General features: G+C 41.0%; 1 protein-coding gene across 1 annotated transcript; it reads right to left on the bottom strand.

The window, feature by feature from the left end:
• Positions 1-922: 922 nt before the first annotated feature.
• SMIM13 (small integral membrane protein 13) lies at positions 923-20,531 on the bottom strand. Its single transcript, XM_036870124.1, has 2 exons — positions 20,379-20,531; positions 923-5,211 (listed from the first exon to the last, which is right to left on the bottom strand). The coding sequence occupies exons 1-2, from the start codon at positions 20,452-20,454 to the stop codon at positions 5,024-5,026; spliced, it is 264 nt and encodes an 87-aa protein (XP_036726019.1). The 5' UTR covers positions 20,455-20,531; the 3' UTR covers positions 923-5,023.
• Positions 20,532-23,783: the final 3,252 nt, after the last annotated feature.

The following is a 23,783-nucleotide window of genomic DNA, read 5'->3' as shown; positions in this document are numbered from 1 at the left end:
TTTTAAGGGCCACCTGACATCCCAGACCTTAAGATCAGTCTTCCAAGTCCCTGACCTGGTCCCCAGGTCATGGTCATCTTCTCCATCCCAACTCCAGCCATGATGCAGAACTATGAGTGGCCACGCTGACAGCCCACATGACACCCTAGAACGTGTCACGTTCTCAGATTCCCCTTTGCTATGGTTGCTTCACCTCTAAAATCCTAGTCTCCACCCCAAACTTCCTATTCTATCCACTATATACATATGTCACATGCATTTTATTATCTTCAATCTCTATCCCTTCCCATTCGTCCCATTTATCAGTGCCTTACTGATCCGACTTCTCTCGCAACCCAGCGCAAACCCCACAGCCAGTCTCCAGCAATCTCAAGTGACCGTGCCCTTTGGACACTCCTACCTGACAAAGCCTGACCCTGACACAGTCCACTTTTTCCATTCTACATTCTTGGCAGCCGAGCACTGCTGAAGAAAAATCAGGACTTGGCACTCAGCCACTGAAATTCATGGTTTCCTATTGCAAATGGGTTCCAAGGCATCCCTCCATCTTTTCACTTGGCTTTGGCCCGTTCCCTCACTCAGTCTTCCTGGTGGTTAATACTAACAAAATGTGAGACATGATCTATGGTAAACAGATTTGCAAAACAATCTTGAAGGTACTGGATAAAGCATGAGAAGAAAAAAGGCTAAACATGAAGTGTAAATTAGCTCTAATGCTATGTGCCCTTAGGTTCCAAGTCAATTACTTTCATGGCACTAGGAATACTACTGAGACGTTGTCTTAATTCTTATAGATGTTTAGAGTTTGACAAATGACGTGAAGGGGGAACCACTGGTAAAAATGGCTGGTTTCCAATCCCTCATGTCCAAGGTACCCTTCACACTTCTTATTCTTTATCAGTGAAACAAACACAACTTTTGTTTTTCATTGTAATTTATTCTTTGTAAAGTGAAGCATCACACAAACCACAGAAGCTTTATAGTGTTGACCAGTTTTAAAACAGTGAATAATCGTTTACACAGAATCCTCATCTCTAATTTTACATCTCGTTATACAAAGGTACTATTAACACACACAGTTCTAATTCCTTATAAACCTATTTGTCAAGCAGCAAGATGGCAATACATCATAGCATAGCACAGAATGTTTCCTCTAAGAAACCAGAGCAGCAGTATTTGGTGAATGGTTATGCATAGAACTGACTTAGAGGGGTAAACACTGGTCATAAAACAGGCGACACATGTATATTAACAAATGGAAAATGTAACTTTTTAAATTAATACAAGATAAAATGTTACTCTTTATGCTTTAAGTTAAAAACTATAGAATACTTTAAAAGCAGACAATACAAGGTGCTTTAATTCTAGACTCCATAACAAAATATTATTTCATTAATTGCTTAAGAATCCATAACCTCTGAGTACTGCTCATTGGCTTTTTAAAGTCAACCTGAAATATAAAAGCACTTGAAGTTTACCAGTCAAAAGCTAAAGTTACACTGGTTACATGTTACATTAAAACATACCTTTTAAGAAAAACTGACTTTAAAAAATACTGCATTGTTGACTTAAAATAATTTCAAAAACTGTTGCTCTTAAAAGTAAAAATGCACTACTTTCAAACCTTGCAACACAGTTTGGTTTAAAATGCCCTATTTTGTGAATCCGTTACTTAACATATTCCCAACTTTCAGCAAAATAACAGTTCGAAGTTGTTTTTAAATCTGATAGCATCTGAAGAAATAGGTCAGCATGTCTATAAATTGGCTATCCACCACAAAACGACGCATTTATGTTTCCACCATGAAAACATCACTACAAAAATCCACTGGATGAATTCTATTTTTAGCTTTATGTAGATATTAAAAATATTATTTAACAGTGTCACACAAATACTTAGCGTTTTTTGGCCTTGAAATCAGAGCCATGCTACCAATAAATTTGATACAGGCAATTTTCACAAAAGTTTCAGAAGCAAAAGAAGAAAAAGATTTGGAAATGGTTGGTTGGGAAGGAAAAGCACCCACCAGAATCCTCATTTTAGAATTAATCCTCAAACAATGACGTCCTTGCTCACCATCACTGTCCGTGAGAATTCAAACAAGACTAACACTTGTGTTTTTAATGCTCAGGACCCTCTAAACTTTAAAACTGACCACAGGCTACTCCGTCTCCTAAGAAACTGAAAATGCACTTACGATGAGTTCTGTAAGTTCAGCTACAAAAGCACTGAAACAGGAAAAAGAACAAAAACACTATATCACACAAATAATTCTGTGTTAACAACTATTTCTCCTGCCTCTCTCAGTGGCCTTAGAAACACGTACTATGGTGAGTGTACTGGGGGAAGAGGAGCGCAAGGGGAAAAAACGTTTTAAACAAAGGAATTCGTTTGTAGAATTCTCATATTGGCAGCAGTGATTTCACTTTCCTAAGAGTTAAAAACATGGTAGAGTGTGAGCTATTAATATGCTTTGGTTATATTTCCCAAGCAAGTTAAGCAGAACATTTCATACAATTCTATTTTAAAAAGACACCCATAAAAGCATAAATATTAATAAATAATACCAACATGTACATCTTTCAGGGATTAATTTGTGGATGACCCTTGCAGATTTTAGGGGTTATATCGGCCATCATTCTTAATACTGACACAAGGGGAAGCTTACCAGCTACTTAGTGTGTCAGCAACTATTACCTAAACCTAAGGTACCCACTACAAAGCGGAATCCACAGCTCCAAATATCAGACTGCAAAAGACCTAATTCAAATATCCTTCCAGCACCAAGAAGCATTAAAGTTCTTTCTAACTGATGAGTATTTTAATGTGATATTTAGCTAGTATGAAGCATTAAAATTAATGCTTGAAACTTGTGTCACTGTTTTTGTTAATCAATATAGTCACATAAAAATAGAAAATTGCATCCACTAAGGAAATACAAAGACTGTGCCCCACTCTCAGCTGCTGGGGACCTCTCCTTAGCAAATATTTAAAAGTAAAGTTATACTCTGTAAGTTCCCTTTTAGTACATCCAAAGGGCTACAATGACAGCAGAGGTGTTCATCACCTTAGGGCAGAGCAGATGAACTGTTAATAAACAAACAGAACTATCAGCATGAAGTATGAGGTATCAAACAAAATCACACACCATCATAAAATAGAGGTGATATTCTGTAATGACTAGTTCTTGAGAAACAAAGGTTTAAAACGTAAAAAGAACTTGGATTAATAAAATAACTTGGCTTCGCACTTCATTCTTGTATAAAGCAGGCAACGCTAAATGGGAAGGTTCTTTAATCCATATCTCTCTTCCCCAGGAAACACGCAGTCCAAAGTTCAGTGAAGACAAACATGGGAACCTGGCAAGAATCATTTTACAGTAAAGCAGGCATTTTCACCCACTCTCTATTTTTTCCTCAATACCCAGTACCTCTGAGGTCTTGTCACCGCATTGCTGTTTGTGAAGAAGTATTTTCTCCACAACACATGCCTTGAGCATGAAGTCCTCCCATACAAAAGGAGTAACTAATCCTACTCTTCCTAAAGTAGAGGATAGGGCCTAGATTCCCAAGTTACTACTCTAAAATCTTGAATAGGGCACTCCAAAATGTATCTCATAGAGGATAACTATTTTAACAACATTCTAAGACTCAGAATTAAGGTCCCCAATAAATAATTGCTATCCTAGAAAGAAAAATAAATTTACAGACTATTTTTTTTCCTAACCTAAGATGCCATCAATTGTAAGACGCACCACATGTATCTCTAAGAAAACACATAGGCAATTAAACTATGACACAATGCTTCTGTATCCTGTAGAACATCTACTTTTTTAATTTACTCAAACAGCTTTTAGAGTTAAACAGATCTTTATCGCGTCAATCTTGTGCATACGTAAAGAAAGTGTATGATGAAATAAGTTGGTTAAGTTATGACTATAACTTCATAGTCTGAGTCTAACTCCTCTGCATCACTCAAATCACAGCCATCGGTGTCTGCATTCTCCCAGACCACAGCACCCTTGGCATCATCAAGAGCGCCGGCAATGCAGCATCTCTTAAAACAGCACTCCAGCACTGCCTGCGGTTTAATATCAGCAGGAAGCTCTGGACAAAATGATGTTTGACGCCTTAACGACAGTCCTGCTCGATGCATGAATCGATCACACCAGCCTCTTGTTGCTTTGAATTTTGTTTCGTCTATTCCAAGGGTTTTGGCAATTTCTCCTGCCTTCAGCTGCATCACCTGGCGTGTGATAGGCAGTCCTTTTGCACTTGTCTCACTGACAAAATGTAGCACAGCTTCGTCTACTTGTGGGTATCTTCCTTTCTTAGGTCCCGTAAAGTATTTTGTTGTTGCTTTACAAGAAAATATGGAATTTCGGTCATTCCTCCAGCGACGGATATTTGCTTCGCTAACATCGAACGTACGCCCTGCTGCTCTGTTTCCATGCTTTTCTGCATATACGATAACTTTTCGTTTCAATGCTGAATCATAGTGTAATCTTTTTGAAGACATTTTTAAAAGCCAATTAAACCTGACACATTTGATACCAACAACAGGACAAACCTTAAGTCCACACAGGCACAGGCGAGGATAATTGCATCATGACTATTGCCTGGTTGACAGTAATCGTAAAATGCATCCCAATTTCAGACAAGGTATAATGTGGGGGAAAAAAAAGTACAACATAGAACTAATATTAATAAAATATGGTTTTTCAAGCCTGTAATATTTACCAGATTCACACCAGTGAAGAAAATAAGCCCAAGAGTCAAAGAATAAGTATATATGTAGAAGTATATAAGCAAAAATTATCTTTACGATGAAATCTGCAATGGTCCGATTTGGTTGTAATTCCCTTTATTTTCATATGGCTTACATGTAAATCTTTTCTTGAATTGGACTTAAGATCCAAGAATGAATGTTCTTCAATCTTTTAGCAGATTGCAAAGCCAAGTCATTACAGAGAGAGACTCCCAGTATCCTTCGTCATTCGCTATCAGAGGACCACGGCTCAGGTCAGTGGCCTTCATCAACAGGTGCCCTCCTCTGGCGAGCAGATCTGATCCTGTGTGGAGATGATGAAGCGTCTTCCTCTGTTTCAGACCCTGAAGGTTCATGATCTCCCTCCTGAGATCCTGTGTCTCCCACCAGTTCCCGAAGAAACTTGAATTTTGATAAAAAAAGATGCCAAACAAAATACCAACCTAAAGAGAGAGAAAAACATTAAGAGAAATTATGACACACAGTATTATCAGTTGGGAACATTTCAGTTAATTGTGTGTGGGGTGTGTGTGTCATGAAACAGTATGTGTAATTTAAATGTATATGTGATTACAATTTATATAACAAACACGTATCAAGCATTTCCTATGGACACGGCATAAAGATAAACTCTGGGATTCTACAGAATGGCAAAAACAGTTTCTGCCTTTATGGAATTGAGAATCCAAGCTTGGTCCATCTACATCAAATTTATAATGAGATTATGATATCTAAGTAGAGTGTTTATTGTATTAAACTCAAGTTTTTGAGAGCATTTTTCTGGGGAAGAAAGAATACACCTCGCTATTTACCTGGACATTCACACCTCAATGCTATTATTTACTAAAAACAAGTTTGCTTCAATCAGAAGGCAAGACAGTAAATGGCAGGAATCACCTGCACTTTGGTAAAAACTTCTCAGGACCAAACTATTCAGTAAGTTTCCAGAAATAATAAACTTTCACAGAAAATTAATAAATTTTCTTTAATTACACAATGAAAGATGAAAAGCCAGAGCACCAGTATCTTTTTTTTTTTTTTTTATAAAACCACTGTACACTTTAAGATTTTTTTTTTTATTGATTGATTGCTATGTTGGGTCTTCGTTTCTGTGCGAGGGTTTTCTCTAGTTGCGGCAAGCGGGGGGCCCCTCTTCATCGCGGCGCGCGGGCCTCTCACTATCGCGGCCTCTCCTGTTGCGGAGCACGGGCTCCAGACGCGCAGGCTCAGTAGTCGTGGCGCACGGGCTTAGTTGCTCCGCGGCATGTGGGATCTTCCCAGACCAGGGCTCGAACCCGTGTCCCCTGCATTAGCAGGCAGACTCTCAACCACTGCGCCACCAGGGAAGCCCCAGCACCAGTATCTTAAATTCAAGATTTTAAAAAATACAGTGTTTTCATGTCAAAGCCATTAAAAAGTCTGAATAACTCTCCTAAAAAAAAAAAAATTACTAACCAAGTTTTGCTTGTTTTTGCAAGGAGTTTTAAGTCTTAGACGTCCACTGATACAGAACAAACAGTCAATAAAGGAGAACACAGGAGCTGCAACTCCTGAACCCATGACTGGTTGCCCTGAAATGTTAAAGAGTTTCATAAACAAAACTAACCACTGCTGACAGCTTTCCATGCTAGCGTGTTTCCTCGATGCCTTCTACTTTAAAACTCTCTAGTTTCATAGGAAAGCAACAGACCATAGCATATTCTGATGACTAGCATTTATGGAAACAAAATCCAACCAGCTTTTCTACCCCAGCGTTACAAAGGCCGAGATGAATGGCCACTTAAGGAAGTTCCTAATCTTACTTGTTTCTTTCTTATAATCTCTGGGAGGGAAAGATGAACATAAAATCCTTGGTACTAAAAAACTAACTTCAGAGATTTAACCCTTTTCTCAGGTTTTTGCTTTCCTTTAAGCTTGAGTGCTGAGTGCTAACTGAACCACACCACAAATATATTTTAGTCAACTGTGTGAGTAAAGCACCTAACTCTATAAAATAGTATTTTAACGATACTCCAAATTAGCAAGCTCTCTGTTCACTCAAAATTCCTTGTAAAAATAGGCACAGCGAGGTAGAGGAAAGAGCTCTGGAGGGGTCAGGAGGCTCAGGCCTGACAGAAGCTGATAAAGCCACTGTGAGTAATAAATAAATAAAGGGCTTAGGTGCCTGGCACTGAGTCCACATTTGGTAAACTGCTCAATCGACAGGAGCTGTGGCTGTCCCCGGGCAGTGGGATCTGAGGTGACTTCTCCTTTGCTGTTGACTAATTACCTTTTTTTATTGAGATACAATTCACCTATCATAAAATTCACCATTTTAAAATGTCCAATTCAATGGTTTTTAGCATATTAACAAGGTTGTGCCATTATCAAACTCCAAAACATTTTCATCGACACCCAAAGAAACCCCATACCCATTAGCAGCAGTCCCTTCCCCAGTTCCTCCCTCCCCAGCCCCTGGGAACCATTAATGTACTCTTCTGTCTGTGGATTTGTGTATTCTGAGCATGGCATACAGAAGGAATCACAGTATGTGGTCTCGTGTGCCTGGCTTCTTACACTAAGCATATATTTTCAAGGTTCATCAAACATGTTGTTGCATGTATCACATTATTCCTTTTTATTGTTGAATAATATTCCATTGTAAAGACACATCACATTTAGTTTTAACCATTTACCAATTAACAGACCCGGGCAGTTTCCACTTTTTGGCTGCAATGACCAACTGCACAAGTTTTTGCACTGACGTGTTTTCATTTCTCTTGGGTATACAACTGATGCTCGAACAAGACAGGGGTTATACCCTCCCCACAGTTGAAAATCCACCAGAAACTTTACAATCCGCCCTCCATATCCACGGTTCCACATCCAAGGATTCAACCTCATATCATGTAGGGGACTGCAGTGTGTATTTATTGAAAGAAATCCGCATGTTAAGTGGACCCACACAGTGCAAACCCGTGTTGTTCAATGGTCCACTATACCTAGGGGTAGAATTGCTGCGTCATATGGTAACTTACGCGTAACCATTTGTGAAATTGCTAGTCTTGTCCAAAGCAGCTGTGCCATTTTACACTCCCATCAGCATCGTAAGAGGTTCTCAATTTTTCTACATCCTCACCAAGACTTTTTATTGTCCGCCTTTTTTATTATAGTCATCCTAGTGGGTGTGAAGCGGTTTATCATTGTGGCTTTTATTATGGCATTTCCCTAATGACTAAATATGTTAAACATCATTTTCTTTTTATTGGCGATTTGTAAATCTTCTTTGGAGAAATGTTTATTAAATTCCTCTGCCTACTTTTTAATCAGGTTGTTTGTCTCTTTATTAAGTTGTAAGAGTTCTTTATATATTCTTGATACCAGACGCTTATCAGATATATGATCTGCAAAACATTTTTTTCCCGTTCTGTGGGCTGTCTTCTCACTGTCTTGATAATGTTCTTTGAAGTACAATAGTTTTTAATTATGATGGAGCCTAATTTATCATTTATTCTTTGAGGAAATCCAATTTATCTTGTTTTCTTTGGTTGCTTGTGCTTTTGGTGTCGTATCTAGGGAACTGGTGACTAACCCAAAATTATGAAGATTTATGCCTATGCATGCTTCTAAGAGTTTTAGTTTTAGCTCTTACACTAGGTCTTTGATTGATTTTAGTTAACTTTGGTGTGAGAGAGAGATCCAAATTAATCCTTTTGCATGTGGATACCAAGCTGTTCCAGAACTATTTGTTGAAAAGACGGTTCTTCCCTCCATTAAATTGTCTTGGTCAAAAATCAGATAATCATAAATGTTAGAGTTTATTTCTATTCCATTGATCTGTCTATCCTTATGCCATACCACACTATCTTGATTATAGTAGCTTTGTATTAAGTTTTAAAATCAAGAGTGTAAGTTTACCAACTTTGTTCTTTTCAAGACTGTTTTGGCTAAAGTCCCTTGCATTTCCATGTGCATTTTAGAATTATCTTGTCATTTCCGAAAAAAAAAAAAGGCAGCAAGAATTTTTATAGGGATTGTATTAAATCTGTAGGTCAATGTGGGGACCTACACTTTTTTATAATATTTCTCTGTACATATCAAAAGTTTTCCAGAGTGGACATACATGGTTTTGCTAATCAGAAAAATCAGGAGAAAAACAAGTCAGAAACTAAGTAAACCGTAACTACTCTGTAGACGTCTATGTTTTAAATACCCCAATACCATTAATTGGCCTAAATTAATAAGCCCGGTTGATTTTAAAGATACTAAGGAAAACTCCTCTTAGGTTAGTTTTGAGAACCCAACCTAAAAGTTAAAAAAACCTCTTTTTCCCAAGGTACTGTGCTAAATAAAGCTGATGCACGTGCATTTACCATCAGGGAAATTATAAGCAAGCTCAAAGATGATGATAGTCTTGACCTCATAAAGATTAAAGATTCCAACAGCGGCTACTAGGTATAAAATGACCATAAATTTAGAAAAGTAAAGGGAGGTTACTGGAACTCTTCTGACTGAAAAGAGACTATGGTGAAGGGCTGTCACCAGTGGGGTTCCCACCATAAAATACTCTTGCCCTTGGGGTGGTTAAGAGAAAGTAAAGTCTCCCAGCACAGAAATCGACAAAATAAGGAACTGAAGACTGCTTCAACAGTCAGTTTGGGGAGATATAAATAAGAGCATTCAGTTAGATCACAAACTCTGTCTTTCTCAGTTTTAATAAAACAAATCCAAAAAAAGATTTTCTTTTAAATCACTGCCAGTGATCGAACAATGCAGGGGACTCAATCTGAAGTCAAAATTCAGAATGTGGTAGCCAATCAGAGAGACGCCAGAGTCTGGAGCAGCAAGTTACAGCCACCAGCCCCACACTCACCGCTCCCTCCCCGCCGCACCAGCTCAACCACCCGACTTCACACCTCTTCCATTGCCACCCCCAAATCTGCAGATAAGCAAACTTGAAAAGAAGCTTATTTGTCCCTATTCTGCCTGCGTGTAAGGTGTGTGAAGGCTGGGGGTGGAGGAGCCTGTGGGTAGTGACACTGCTTCCCACAAAAAATCGTGAGGTAGAGAATTCCCCCTGACACAGATATGGAGCTCATCAGCTGAGCAGCCAAAAACAACACACATCCGCTGTGCCGGGTTGTTCACAAAGGCTACTGTAATGACAGGGTGGGAGAGCAAAGTTAAGAGGGAAATTGTAGTGGTGGTAAGAACTGCAGTGGTATTCGCTAAACTCAGGGATGTTCAACAAGCTATTCCCCGAGTAAAATGACTAAGTTCTTACACAGCTGTAATCGTGGGAAGATGGTTGGAGGGTGCGGGGGAGGGGATTTCCATCTCACGGTACTTGGAACTGGTAAGATCTCAAGCTTCCCCAACAGACCGCTCATCAAAGAGTGTTAATCCTCTGAAGAAAGGATGATACTAAAAATGCCAGGCAGTGTGAACGGAAAAACAACTACACGTGACATTTATTTTGGAAAAAGAACCATTATTAAAACCCCAATAGGTATATACCAGGAAAAGTGTGACTTAGCAAAGAAGAAACTAAGAGAGGTACTGCAGTGCCAGATAAAGCCGCTAATAGTCACCGGCTATGTTAATTAGACATGAAAATAAAAATAGCTAACTTTTTTTTTAACTTTGGGACAGGTACTGTGAGGAAATGTTTTGCACGTATCGTTTCATGGCCAAATTGTTATTCAACATAAACTGTCCTTCCACTTACATCTGGTATGTCACATTCCCTGCAGGTGATTAATAGGGCCTCACCTATTATTCATCTACAGTATTTTACTTGCACTGATCTTAAAATACAAAGTCGAAAGTCATATAAATACATAGTTCACCTCCTGTTATTTTAATAACGCAGCTTTTAATTCAAGTAACAAAAGTCCTAAGACTAAGCTTAACCAAAAAAGGGGGAATTTGTTATCAGCTTATAGGACTGTCTCATAGAGCCCGTGAGAGGGACGTAGAGGGACTAGATCTAGGGGGAGGCGCTCATGAACTGAGGTCATCCTCCAGCATTATCTGTTTTCTCTACACCCTTGCCTCATGTCCTTCTAGGCTTCCCTTGAACATGGCTGCTTTTTCCCAGCTTTCTATGATTTCTTGGCTATCCTCAAAAAACACCCTAGAATCTCTGACCCAACTTGGGTCAACTGTCAGGCCCAAGACCAGTGTGCGTTACCTGGGCAGGTATTGTGAACAGGGCTGCGCGGCTAGCCCTGAGAGCTGCGGGTGATTTCCAAGGCTGGAAGGGAACGGACAGGACAACTCAGGGAAGGAGCTCCTATAAAGATGTCCGCTCTACATTTATTAGGCAACAGGGTCCCGGAGGACGGTCTTTACTTCAGGATCACCCCCCAAAAACCATCCCTGAGCTGGGCAGGCAATTCTTTTGTTGGATGAAGGCTAAACAAAACCTTTGATCTGCTTGGGACCTGCTTCGATTTCTTTAAAACCTTAACACAATCTGACCTCTGATGAACGTCCGCGACGCAAGGGGTCTTCAACCCCTCGAGCAGAGGAACTACTTGGGGTGGAAGTGAGGTAGGATCTGATGAGGTTGGAAGTCACATTCTCCCTTTTAGGGAAAAGAACACATGTAAATGTAAAGCAATTTCAACAGCATTTATTGTCCAATGGAATGACCCTAGTTAAAGATATGTGATCACCACATTGCAGCCATTCCCAGGAGAATCACTCCAACTGGCTCCTCATCATGCTCTGCTAGGGAGCTGTGAGAAGCTGCAGATTCCCAACGACTCACCCCAGATACTCCAAATCAATCTCCAGCGTTGTGCTTACTCATCTTTTTTAAGCTCTCTAGATGATTCTGATGCACATGTAGGTTTGGAAAAGAGAAATGAAGTAAAGAAGAAACATGAGTGCTGCTGCAGATCAGTTACGGCAAGTGGCCAAGGAAAAGGAGAAAAGGATAAGCAATGGAAGAGCAGGGAAGAGATGGATCAACACCTGACCAGACTGCCTATCTGAGAAGATCCCACTTGAGAAAAGGCAACAAAAGCTCATTCGTGTTTACTAGTGGGACAACGGGAATATGTAAGGGGGAGCTATAAAGACACTGCCCAGGCTTCGCTGATGAGTGGGCCATGCTGCAGGAGGACAATGGATGTGTGAGGAATGATGCAATGGAAGGTCAGAAGTTGGACATAAAGAATGATTCTATCTTTGCTCCAAGTAGTATTGAACTGTGTCTGGTTAACCGAATAGTTTAATATAAATAACAATGTATGTATTCAGAGTTCATTCTCTAGTACACCATGAGTGATTGAGAAAACACATGGAATATTACATAATGCAAAATGAAGCATCATCCTCTAGCTACATGTTATTGGTTGTAAGACAGCATCAAATAAATAAGAGAGGAACATGTGTGTACAAGTGTGTATTGGGAGGGGGAAAGGCACCACAGACACAAGGGAAAGAACCACCAGTTCAGATTTATAACTCTGACTTACCATAAGAATAGGCCAGCCTAATTTGGACTCTGGGCCCTAGTGACTAACTTCTCCCAGGTGGTGCTTGCATCTTTGGGGAAGAGCAGGACAGGAGGAAGAACAACCACTATCACCCAGGCTACCTTTTACTGAAAGGGACTTACCCCTTGTACCCTGCATGCCTACAGGACCGCCTATAAAAGTACAGCTCCTACAATTCCTCCCACCCAAACCTGATATGCAGACACCAGAAACTCCTTACCTACTCTTATTCTGTGGAGCATGGGTCTTGTACCTTGTCCTGAGATTGTAAGAGAAAAATGGGAGGGAGGGACAGAGGAATAGCAGAAAGGAGGGGGTGGAGGGGGCAGGGAGAAGGACTGTCCACAATTATACGTACTTAGTCAAAAATTTACACTAATTGTTAAAACAAGTATTGCAGTTTTTCATAGTTTAAAAGGCAAGTCTGTGAGTCAGAAAAACTGGCTGGCAACAAAGGGTGTGTGTCCTGGGATAAGCAAATAAGCACTCAACTTGTGTGTCCCAGTAACTAAGCATTAGTTCACAGGATGGAGCTCATGAAACACACTGTATATTGTTTTTCTATGCAAGATAAATGTGCTGGCAGCAGAAGGGTAGCAATGGCAGATGAACTTGAACGACAGACCATCACTGTCAACACACCACAAACCCAGGGGACAGGAGTAATCACAGAGTTCTCAGTTCATGAAGTGCTTTACATTCGACATCTCATTTAATCCTCTCATTAGCCCTCTGAATTAGTGAGACTAGGAATCATTATCCCCATTTTCTAGATAAGAAATCAAAGGCTCAAAGTGACTCATAACCATTGAAAAGGGCTAGCTCGGCAAAACAGCAATGAATTCAATAAGTGTATCAAATTTCTCATATTTTCATAGTGAAAGTATGGCTAAAACACAAAACACTAATTAGGGAATGAGAATATGATTTCCTACCCAAGATCTTTTGAGTTCAAAAAGCCCAGGTGCAGTAGAACAAAAAATTCTTATCTTTGTGGAATCACTCTTCCCATGGAGTTAATCCCACCTTCACGATGATATCTAAGTGGCTAACTGACTGGCTTAATACTGATCTTGATTTGTATAAAGCTCTTTTCCACTTTCAATCCTATAACCTTATTTTCCGTTTACACAGAAAGCAGCTAAGGTTCGCTGCTAAGGTAATATGTCCAAGGCCAAGACACAGGCAAAGTGAAAACAAAACCATACTCCCCGACCCTTCCCACCAAGCTCCCTCTACTGCACATCCTTCTGTAAAGACACACTGGGCGGCCCCAGCAGACAAGCCCCCGGAGAAACCATCACTGACCCAACACAACGTGGAACCGAAATACCTCCACGCCCAAAACCCTGTTACCCAGGAAATGGAAGACAGATTTAAAGTTCCCTTTAAAACCTCTCCTCTTTTTATTTTCCTCTCCTTCTGGTGATCACAACACTCCCATAGATCCAAATATTACCCCTATTATAGAGGATGACCAAATTTTTCATCCATACTTTCTACCTTTCTTAAACCCCCGGAAGGAATCTCTACCTCACTGGCTTGAAGACATCTTTAAAAAGTATATTCATCCAACAGTTCCTTCTGATTTTCACATTTCTGTAATGGGTATTGTATCCTTTCCCCATCTCTCAGGTGGGAAAGAGCGTATTTCAGCCCTACCCTGCTTTACTTCAGTGCTATAGATTCTACCTTAATAAACCCTCTCCCATCTGTTTCCTTCATTATATTCCCAGTGCCATTCTCTATCCTACATCAAATCCTTATTATCTGTCAACTGGATTACCACCACAACTTCTTATAACTCAGAGGCACGCTGGAGCCACACTGCTTGGCCATGAATCCTAACTCAACAGCTCAGTTGAAATTTCGGCAAGTTAACCTCTATGTGCCTCAGTTTCCTCATCTATAAAATAGAGACAACAGCACCCACTTTCAGAGTCAATGCGGTAATAAAAAGAATTAATGTGTGTAACATTCTAAAAAGAATGCCCACATATAATAAACACTCATCAAATGTTATCCATTGTTACAATCTCTTAGGCTCCAGTCTCTTCCTCTCCAGGGCAAACTCCACAGACAAGAGGTTACTACCACTGCCTCTGAGATTTTTAAGCAACATGAACACATAATTCTTATGTCTTTCTACTATACTATCTCTTCAGTATAGTACTCTCTTGGGTGACTGCTTTAGCATCTCATGCTCACTTCCATCCTTCATTGTCTTAATAACTAACTGTCATCCCCCCAAGACATGAGTTTCTTAAGGAAAGAAAATTTATGGTTTATCTATGGTTTCCACTATGTCCTCTATGTCTTAGAAGAGTATCTGGCACAGAGAATGTAGTCCAAACAAACCATTCAACTTCCATCCTCCAACCCCAACTCCCAACACACACCAAAAGTACCATAAATTTAAGGGGTTAATGACTTTCACCAACTGATCCATTTCAGAGCTCTTAAGATTTCTACTATGTAACAGAGTAGCTGATAAAAAGAACTGCTGAACAATGTTATTGACAACATTGATATTGAACAATGTTATCAACCAAGTTGACCTGACATGTACAGAACATTCCACTCAATAACAGCAGAATAAACATTCTTTTCAAGTATACGCAGAACATCCACGAAAACAGACCATTACTTCATCTCATTAAGTGTAAACCTTCCTAAACTTGATACACTTTTCTCACCATAACAAAATTAAACTAGAAAATGATAAAATGATATATGGGGGGAAAATGTCCTAAATAAGTCATGGTTCAAAGGAGAAATCACAAGTGAAACTAAAAAATATTTTGAACCAAATAAAGTTTTTTTAAAAAAATCAAAAGTAATACCTGGAAAGAAATTTATATCATTAAATAGCTATTTTTTTTTAATAAGAGCGGTCTAAAATCAATAATCTAAGCTCCACCATAAGAAACTAGAAGAAGTGCAAACTAAAATCAAAATAAGTAGAAGAAACTAAAGATATAAGCATAAATCAATGAACTAAAATATGGACAAGTAAAGAAATAAAAAAATCAATAAAACCAAAAACCAGATTCTTTGAGAAGATCAATAAAATTTATAAACCTCTAGCCAGACTGATAAACAAGAGAAAAGAACACAAACAATATCAAGAATGAAAGAGAAGACATCACCACAGATCCTACAGATATTAAATGATAATGAGAGAACATTAATTCAGATTAAATAGACATAGTGCTTGAAAGACACAAACTACTACAAAAGCTCACTCAAGAAGAAACAAGTAACTGGAATAGCCCAATATTAGCCCAAATGAAAGATTTTTTAATTTGCAGTTAAAAGCTTTCCCCAAAAGTCCTGGCCTAAATTAATTCTACCAAACATTTAAGAAAGTATACTAGGGATTATGCTTTATTAATTTTTGGACACTCATGACCTCCATCACAGCACCTGAACATAACAGTTCATTAAATGTATTTTATTGAGTAATACAAGGGTTATCCACCTTGAGACAACCTTGGTTTGTACCACATTTAAGACTGTATTTGTAATAGAAATTTAATAATTTATATTGAGGAATCTGTCTTCATTTCTTCTTCAAATATATGAGGGCCTTCTACATGCTTCTACTCTCTAGGATCCAGGAATAGAGCAGTGAACAAGCCAAAGAAGGTCCCTGCCTTCACTGAGCTTACGCCCTAACTGGGAGAAACAAACACATAAAATACAGTCAGCCCTCCGTACCCATGTGTTCCACACCTGCCGATTCAAACCATCACAGACAAAATTGACAAACATAGACTGAGGAGATGGAAAAAGGTATTCCATGCAAATGGAAATGGATAAAGACAATGAAGTGTATGTACACAATGGAATATTACTCAGCCATAAAAAAGAGAGAAATCTTGCCATTTGCGACAACCTGGATGGATCTAGAGGGTATTGTGCAAGTGCAGTAAGTCAGAAAGAGAAAGAAAAATACTCCATGATTTCACTTACACATGGAATTTAAAAAACAAAACAAATGAACAAACATAACTAAATAGAAACAGAGTCATAGATACAGAGAATAAACAGGTGGTTGCCATAGGGGAGGAGGTGGGGGGGAGGGAAGGGTAGGGAATATGTAAGGGAGACTAAGAGGTACAAACTTCATTTGCAAAATAAATGAGTCACAGGTATGACATGTACAGGGTGGGGAATAACGTCAAGATTTATGAAATAGGGCTTCCCTGGTGGCACAGTGGTTAAGAATCCACCTGCCAATGCAGGGGACACAGGTTTGAGCCCTGGTCTGGGAAGATACCATATGCCACGGAGCAACTAAGCCTGTGCGCCACAACTACTGAGCCTGTGCTCTAGAGCCCGTGAGCCACAACTACTGAGCCCATGTGCCACAACTACTGAAGCCTGCGCACCTAGAGCCCGTGCTCCGCAACGAGAGAAGCCACTGTGATGAGAAGCCCGTGCACCACAAAGAAGAGTAGCCCTCGCTCGCCGCAACTAGAGAAAGCCCGCATGCAACGAAGACCCAACACAGCCAAAAATAATAAATAAATAAATAAATAAATAAAAATAAATCTATAAAAAAACTATAAACAAAAATAAATCTATTAAAAAATATTTACGTAATATCTTTGTATGGTGACAGACGTAACTAGACTTTCACGGTAATCACTTTGAAATGTATAGAAATATCAAACCACTATGTCCTGTAACAGGAACTAACAGTGTGGTAGGTCAATTATACTTAAAAACAAACAAACTCAGAAAATGAGATCAGATTTGTGGTTGATAGAGGAGGGGTGGGATTGGATGATGGTACAAACGTCCAGTTATAAGAAAAGTAAGTACTAGGGATGTAATGTACAACAAGATAAATATAAGTAACACTGCTGTGTGTTCTATGTGAAAGTTGTTAAGAAAGTAAGTCCCGAGAGTTCTCATCACTGGAAAAAAAAATTTTTTTTTCTATTTCTTTAATTTTGTATCTATATGAGATGATGGATGTTCACTAAACTTACTATGATAATCATTTCATGATGTATGTAAATCAAATTATTATGTTATACACCTTAAATTTATACAGTGCTGTATTTCAATTACATCTCAATAAAACTAGAAGAAAAAAAGAGACAAAACTGACGCGACTTCCAGATGGAGTTGATATTTATAAGGAAAGGAAAGGGCAAAACCAAGGATGACACCCAAGTCCTTGGCTGCTGACAACATGTGAGCAGGGAGGGAGAAACAGGTGGTAGAAATCAAAAGTTCTGTTTTAGATGTGTTTAGTTTGAGATGGTTGTTATATCCTCAAGTGGAGATATCGAGAATAAAAGTTTGATGCACGAACCTGGGGTGCAGGAGAGGAATAAGAGCTGTAGATTTAATTTTAGTCATCAGTTATAGTTACTATTTAAATCGTTGGAACTGGGTAAGATGAGTAAGAGAACAGAAGGAAGGCAAAAATAGAAATACTATATATTTGTATTATAACGTAATGTAACATAAAAATACAATAGAAAATAGCATGCATCTCATGGAGTAATGGCAAGTACTAGTCTGTAAAATTTTTATTTCAGAGACAAGAAAGATGATGGGTAGATAGATGTGGATATAACTAATTGATATAGTAATTTATCTATATATACTTATGAATGTACTGGGAATAATGAAAATTTATTTCCTATCATAGATTGTGATCAAAAAAAGTTAAATTCTAGGGGGTGAGAAGCCAGGAAAAGATAAACAATTAACCACTATGATAGGAAGAACACCATGAAAGTATAGTGTACAAAAGCCAAGAGAAACGCTTCATGGAAGGAATGCTCACCTGTATAGAATGAGTATGAGAGGTTACGTATCAATACAGTTACAACTCATAAGGGACCATGGACTTGGTAATACGGAGGCCAATTGTTATGAATCTTGACAAGGGCAGTTTCAGTGAACAGTGGGAGTGGAAAATATTTTTAGAATGAATGAGAGGCAAGAAAGTACAATCAACAGAGACAGGAGAAGGTAGACCTCCCTAAGGAACCTGAAATTTGAAAATCATAATTCACTATGTGAAAGAGTCAGTCAGAGTTCTAAAATAAACTAGGTTATGAGTTTCTTGGGGCAGACCCGTGTCATCAATTTTTAATCCCCAATGTGACTATATTTGGAGACAAGGCCTTTAAAAGGTTATTTAAGGTTAAATGAATTTATAAGGGTGGGGCCCTAATCCAATATGACTGGTGTCCTTATTACATAAGATTAGGACATGGACACACACAGATGAAAGTCCCCGTGAAGACACAAGGAGAAGACCGCCATCTACAAGCCAAGGAGAGAAGCCTCAGAGGAAATCAACCCTGCTGACACGAGGATCTTGAACTTCTAGCCTCCAGGCTACAAGGAAATAAATTTCTGCTGTTTCACGTCTGTAGTACATTGTTACGGCAGGCCTAGCACACTAATACAACACTCTAGTTTCTCTCTCAAATCTGGTGGGATCCTTCCCTCCTCTTCCTAAGACCCAGGCCCCTCCTAGTCAAAACATGAAGCTACCACATCATTCACTCTCTCAACAAAAAAGTGCTTGGATTACTTCTTAGAGCTATTAGTCTTGACCATTCCAATCAAAATAAGGCATTCTTTTACTTACCACAGGTCACCTCTCATTCCATAATGTTTTCTGAAACCAAAGGCAGGGTACTTTTAGAAAAATGAGTAAACTTTAAGTCAAATACCTATTGGGAGTGGAGAGAGCAAGTCTAATGTATGCAGCAATTAGGAATTTTGAGGCCCCAAAGGCAAGTTTGGCAAATATTCTATCTAAGGTGTTGTTACATGGTTTACATGTTACATTCCTATCTCCAGGTAGCTTGCATCTTCAAATCAGAAAAGAAAGCATATGCTTACCTCCTTCCTCACATCCAAACAAATCACATAGATCTGGTTTTCCTTACTTCAAGGATCTTAAACACCTACAATTAGCCCCAAATCCTGACATCACAAGCAGGAAACTGAGAAAGGCTTTCCAATTGTTTTATCATCAGAAAAGAAAGGCTGTAAGTTAGAAGCTTTAACTCTAGTGCCTTAGTAAAAGCAAGAAAATCAAAAATATACATACAAGTATACAAATACAAATATATATACATGTCTATGCACATGTAAAAGCAATAAAAAACATACATACTAGTGTATAAATACAAATATATAAGTCTATACATGTATATGCACGAGTGTCTCCAAACATGGCTGATACTGAGCATTTAGTACATTAATCATGCAATGAATAAGCCCTATAGTATTTTGAATACTGACCAATTACTGCATCAACCTGAACCCCTACTTCAATAGCGTAATTATCAAAAAATACTCACTGACATCTGGTTCTAAACAATTCCCAAATTTTCACAACTGCTCAGCCACTTGGCTAAGAGAGCTGTGGTTATCAGTTACTGTGCGTTAAAAAGAAAAACTCTACAATTGCGCTAATATTACCTTGAGAAAAAAGTTTCACGTCCTCTCATTCCATGAAGGAAAAAAAAAAAAAATCACACCAGACAAAACAGCACCATTATTACAGAACTAAGAGTTAGGTTACCTGACCCTGGAAGTTTAATATAGCCGGTGTTTCTAAGTCCTGCCGCGTCTCAACATTTCTGCTCGGAATTTAGTTTAAGCCTGAACTCCAAGTAAACAAAAAATTTCACGCGTGCTTCAAACCCAACTCTGTCCCTACCCCTGGTTAAACGAAGGTAATGAAACCTCGCTTTGTCATCAGAGTCAGAACGTGTCAAAAAAGAAAAAGGAGTAATCAATCACTTCACCTTCGGATACAGGCCAAGGTTAAAATCTGAGCAGACTGCGGAAAGAATGGCAATCAAGACGCTGCCGGTGAAGCAATACCTGCTTTAACCCCGAGTCAAGATGCCCAGCCCTGGATGCTGTTCTTCCCTCTCCTGGATGACAGCGGGCCTGTCGTGGATCAGGGCTCACTCCCGAGAGGTAAGTGAAAAACAGATGATTTCAAGACACTTGCCCACCCAGGCCTTCTTTTTTTCTTTTAAACCAGACAAAACAAGCCAGTCGACCAGACGATCGAGCCGGCGTGTGTACCGCGGAGTGTTAACTGCCCCGCGCGACGCCGCACTCACCGCACACCATCAGCAGCAGCACGATCAGCAGCGTGGCCACGAACACTAGCAGGGTCAGCCCGACGCTGTGCCACATCTTGGGGGCAGGAGGGCGGCCGGCTCCGGGCGGCTGGGCGGTGGGCGCGGGCGGGCCGGCGGACGGGCGGGCGGCGCGGCCGGGGCTTCAGCGGCCGGCGCCGGGCGCGGCAGGGCGCCGGGGCGGCATGAGCGGCGGACGCCCGGCAGCGCCCCCAGGAGGCGAGGCGGGGCGGGGCGGCGCGGGGGCGGCACCGCGGCCGGCCGGCCGACCCACGGTCCTTGTCGGTCCGGCCGAAGGAGCGCGGGCGGGAGGCGGAACGCGGGGCGCCCCTACCGCCTCATCGCTCCGGGGAACCGGGGACGCGGCGCCCGGAGACCCCGGCGGCAGCCGGATGTGCTTCCATGGCGGACGCCGCGCGCCCGTGGAGGGGACAGAGGGCGAGCACTGGAACGCGTGGCGGCCACCCGGCCCTCGTCGTCGCCCGCCCGAGGGTCCCTCGGCCCCCACGGACAGCAGATAACGTCTCCCCGCGACGTCTGCGGCGCTTACCCGCCCCAGGCCCTCTCCCCCTGCGGCAGCTCATCACCCAGCGCCCCCACCGCTCGCCGCCCCTGCGTCGCGGGGGCTGCTGGGAGATGAAGTGCAGAGCCCGGTGGAGCCTTGAGGAGGCCGCCCCCAAGGGGACTACAACTCCCAGAATGCACCTCCCCCTCAGCTGCTTTGCTTCTCCCTCCCTCTCACCCCTGTTCCTTTGGTTTTTCTCAAGCCAGAATCTCTGTCTACTGACTGCTGTTCTCGGAACCCGTGCCCTTGGCTGCCCCTCCTGCGCTGTGCCAAAGCGCCAGAGTGATTTCAAACGCACAGTCGTTTTGTTTAAAGCCGTGACCGACGAAGCACGAAGAGGAAAGAAAGGGGAGGCAGCTGCCTGAAAAACTGGTTGCCTGTGAACCTAGCCCTATTGCTGGGGGTGGAGGTTGGATACTTGGGACTTTTGAGGAAATACCAACGTCCCTGCCAAAGAAAGGGGCCAGAGGCATGGAATCTCCCTATTTCCCGTGTAATAGATGTTGTTCTGTGTTTTCATAGCTAATGTATTTCGGAAATGGCCCGCGAGGGACTTAAGGACATCATCTTTGCCCTTAATTCGCCTAAGTTACGAATTTAATTCAGCTGCTTCCTTGAGACCAAGTGACAGATGACCCACAAGTGAAGATTTCGCCGCACTGGCTTGAACAAACCCCTGCGAAACAGGACGATGTCGTAATCTCAAGCACTCTGAAATTAAAACTCCTCAATTCCGCCAGATTACACTCATTCGTTAAAGAGGTGTCCCCCGAAGAAAAGAGGATAACCGTGTATCCCATTTTTAGAAGGAACCAGCTCTAGCCTTCATGTTTTCCTGTGAGTCTGTGGCTCCCTGCCATACCTTTCCATTCTTCTACTGATTCCTTTCCCCTGTCCTCTCGTAAGCAGGTAAGGTAAAGCGTCTTCAGAGAAAGAGAATGTAAGAAGCCATTTTTGGCCTGAGCCACTTTGTGGTGCAAGCCTGGCCGCAACGCTTGCCTGCCCTAGAACAGTCACAATCTTAAGGGAACAAAAGAACAAAAGACTTACCAGGCAAGAGAAGTAACAATAGCAAAGATAATAAATCAGGTGTAAACTCCCAGTTGTGTTAACAATGGTAAAGATTAGCCTGAAGCACTTTCTTGAGCTGTTTTGAAGAATTTAAACGGCCTCGGGTGCTCAACCACTAGATCAACTGGAGCTTAAGGGAGCATGAGGTTGACCTCTTCTGACCCTTGTGACTTCAGTCAACTTAAGCTTGGACTCTGCTGACCTCCCAAGCCCCTTCATGAATATGCATGTACCCTTAGCTAAAAACTTCCCCAGTTTTGCTGTTCAGGAAGACACTGCTTTGGGAAAGATCCCCAGTGATCTCCTTCCTTGCTGCAAGTAATAAATCCTTCCTTCTCCCGCTCTTTGGCTTGGTTGTGTCTTTTGGCTCAGGACCCACCAAGAGGCCAACCCAGTGTGAAATAAAATTCATATTTTATTGGGACTTTCCTGGCGGTCCAGTGGTTAGGACTGCGTGCCCCCGCTGCAGGGGGCACGGGTTCGATCCCTGGTCGGGGAACAAGGATCCCGCCTGCCACTCGATATGGAAAAAAAAAAAATGTTTTATGGCAAGACAGGAAAAATTTAAACAAAAGTTTTTCTCTGCTCTTTGGCCTCCTCTCCCCCCACTACTGTGCGCTGTGTATCTGCATCATGCCCAACCTTCCCCATTGGCAGAAATGCCTACTCAACCATGAAGAGCAACATTCTCCTTGCATCAAGACAACTTCTTGATCTTGCAAGGGGTCACATGACCCACCACGATGCCGCTCAGATCTGGATTGTGTAAACTTGTCAATAATACGTCATTTAATGTACAGCCCTCTGTCTCAAAAAACTTCTATAATTGTGCGGAGATGCTCTTCCTGGGTTATAATCCTGAAATTTGGCTCAAATAACATTTTGGGGTAACACTATGTCTCCAAAAACAAGCAAACAAAATCTGAGCAGCAATGCCTTGATTTAATAAATAGACCCTGGCCATACCCAGCTGCTCCATTCTGTGAGCTGTATTCCCTAAGCAGCAGTATTATGAACAAATACTGTATATCAAAATACATTAAGGGATAATGACTTTGCAGAAGGTTTAATTCAGGGTTCCTATGAAGAGAGAATGACTCTCGTGCTATTACGATACATTTACAAAAAAATCCATTGACGCTTTTTTCAGAGACAGTTCAATTCTATTGCATAAATAAGCACATTTTATTAAAATCCAGTTAAACAGTTGAAAAGAACAGAGAACTGGAAGAATTTATCTTAAACCTTTGTATCTTCTTTCATTCACAAATATTGAATACGCCATGCACTGTTCTAAGTGCTGAGGATACAGCAGTGAGTAAGACAAAGGTGTTTACACTCAAGGTGTTTATGTTAGAGTTGGAAGATACAGACAATAAGCTTAAATAGGGAAACCTCATGAACTGCTAATTTCTATAATAAAAACAGCAGGACAATGTGATATAGATAGGGGTGTTATTTTATTTATTTATTTATTTATTTATATTGGCTGTGTTGGGTCTTCGTTGCTGCACTGTTTTTCTCTAGTTGTGGCGAGCGGGGGCTACTCTTCGTTGCAGTGCGCGGGCTTCTCATTGCAGTGGCTTCTCTTGTTGTGGAGCACAGACTCTAGGCGCGTGGGCTTCAGTAGTTGTGGCACGTGGGCTCAGTAGTTGTGGCTCGCAGGCTGTAGAGCGCAGGCTCAGTAGTTGTGGCGCATGGGCTTAGTTGCTCTGCGGCATGTGGGATCTTCCTGGACCAGTGCTCGAACC

Source organism: Balaenoptera musculus, chromosome 11, assembly GCF_009873245.2.
Source record: "Balaenoptera musculus isolate JJ_BM4_2016_0621 chromosome 11, mBalMus1.pri.v3, whole genome shotgun sequence".
Lineage (NCBI taxonomy): Eukaryota > Metazoa > Chordata > Mammalia > Artiodactyla > Balaenopteridae > Balaenoptera > Balaenoptera musculus.
The sequence above is the reverse complement of the archived record's forward strand: the minus strand, read 5'-3'. Positions and strand labels throughout refer to the sequence as shown.

What these genes read in the sequence shown, in the direction of transcription:
- SMIM13 (XM_036870124.1), bottom strand. Translation starts at nt 20,454, where the DNA reads ATGTGGCACAGCGTCGGGCTGACCCTGCTAGTGTTCGTGGCCACGCTG. An exon ending in GCTGCTGCTGATGGTGTGCG is followed by an intron (nt 5,212 to 20,378) that starts GTGAGTGCGGCG and finishes CTCTCTCTTTAG; the next exon opens with GTTGGTATTTTGTTTGGCAT.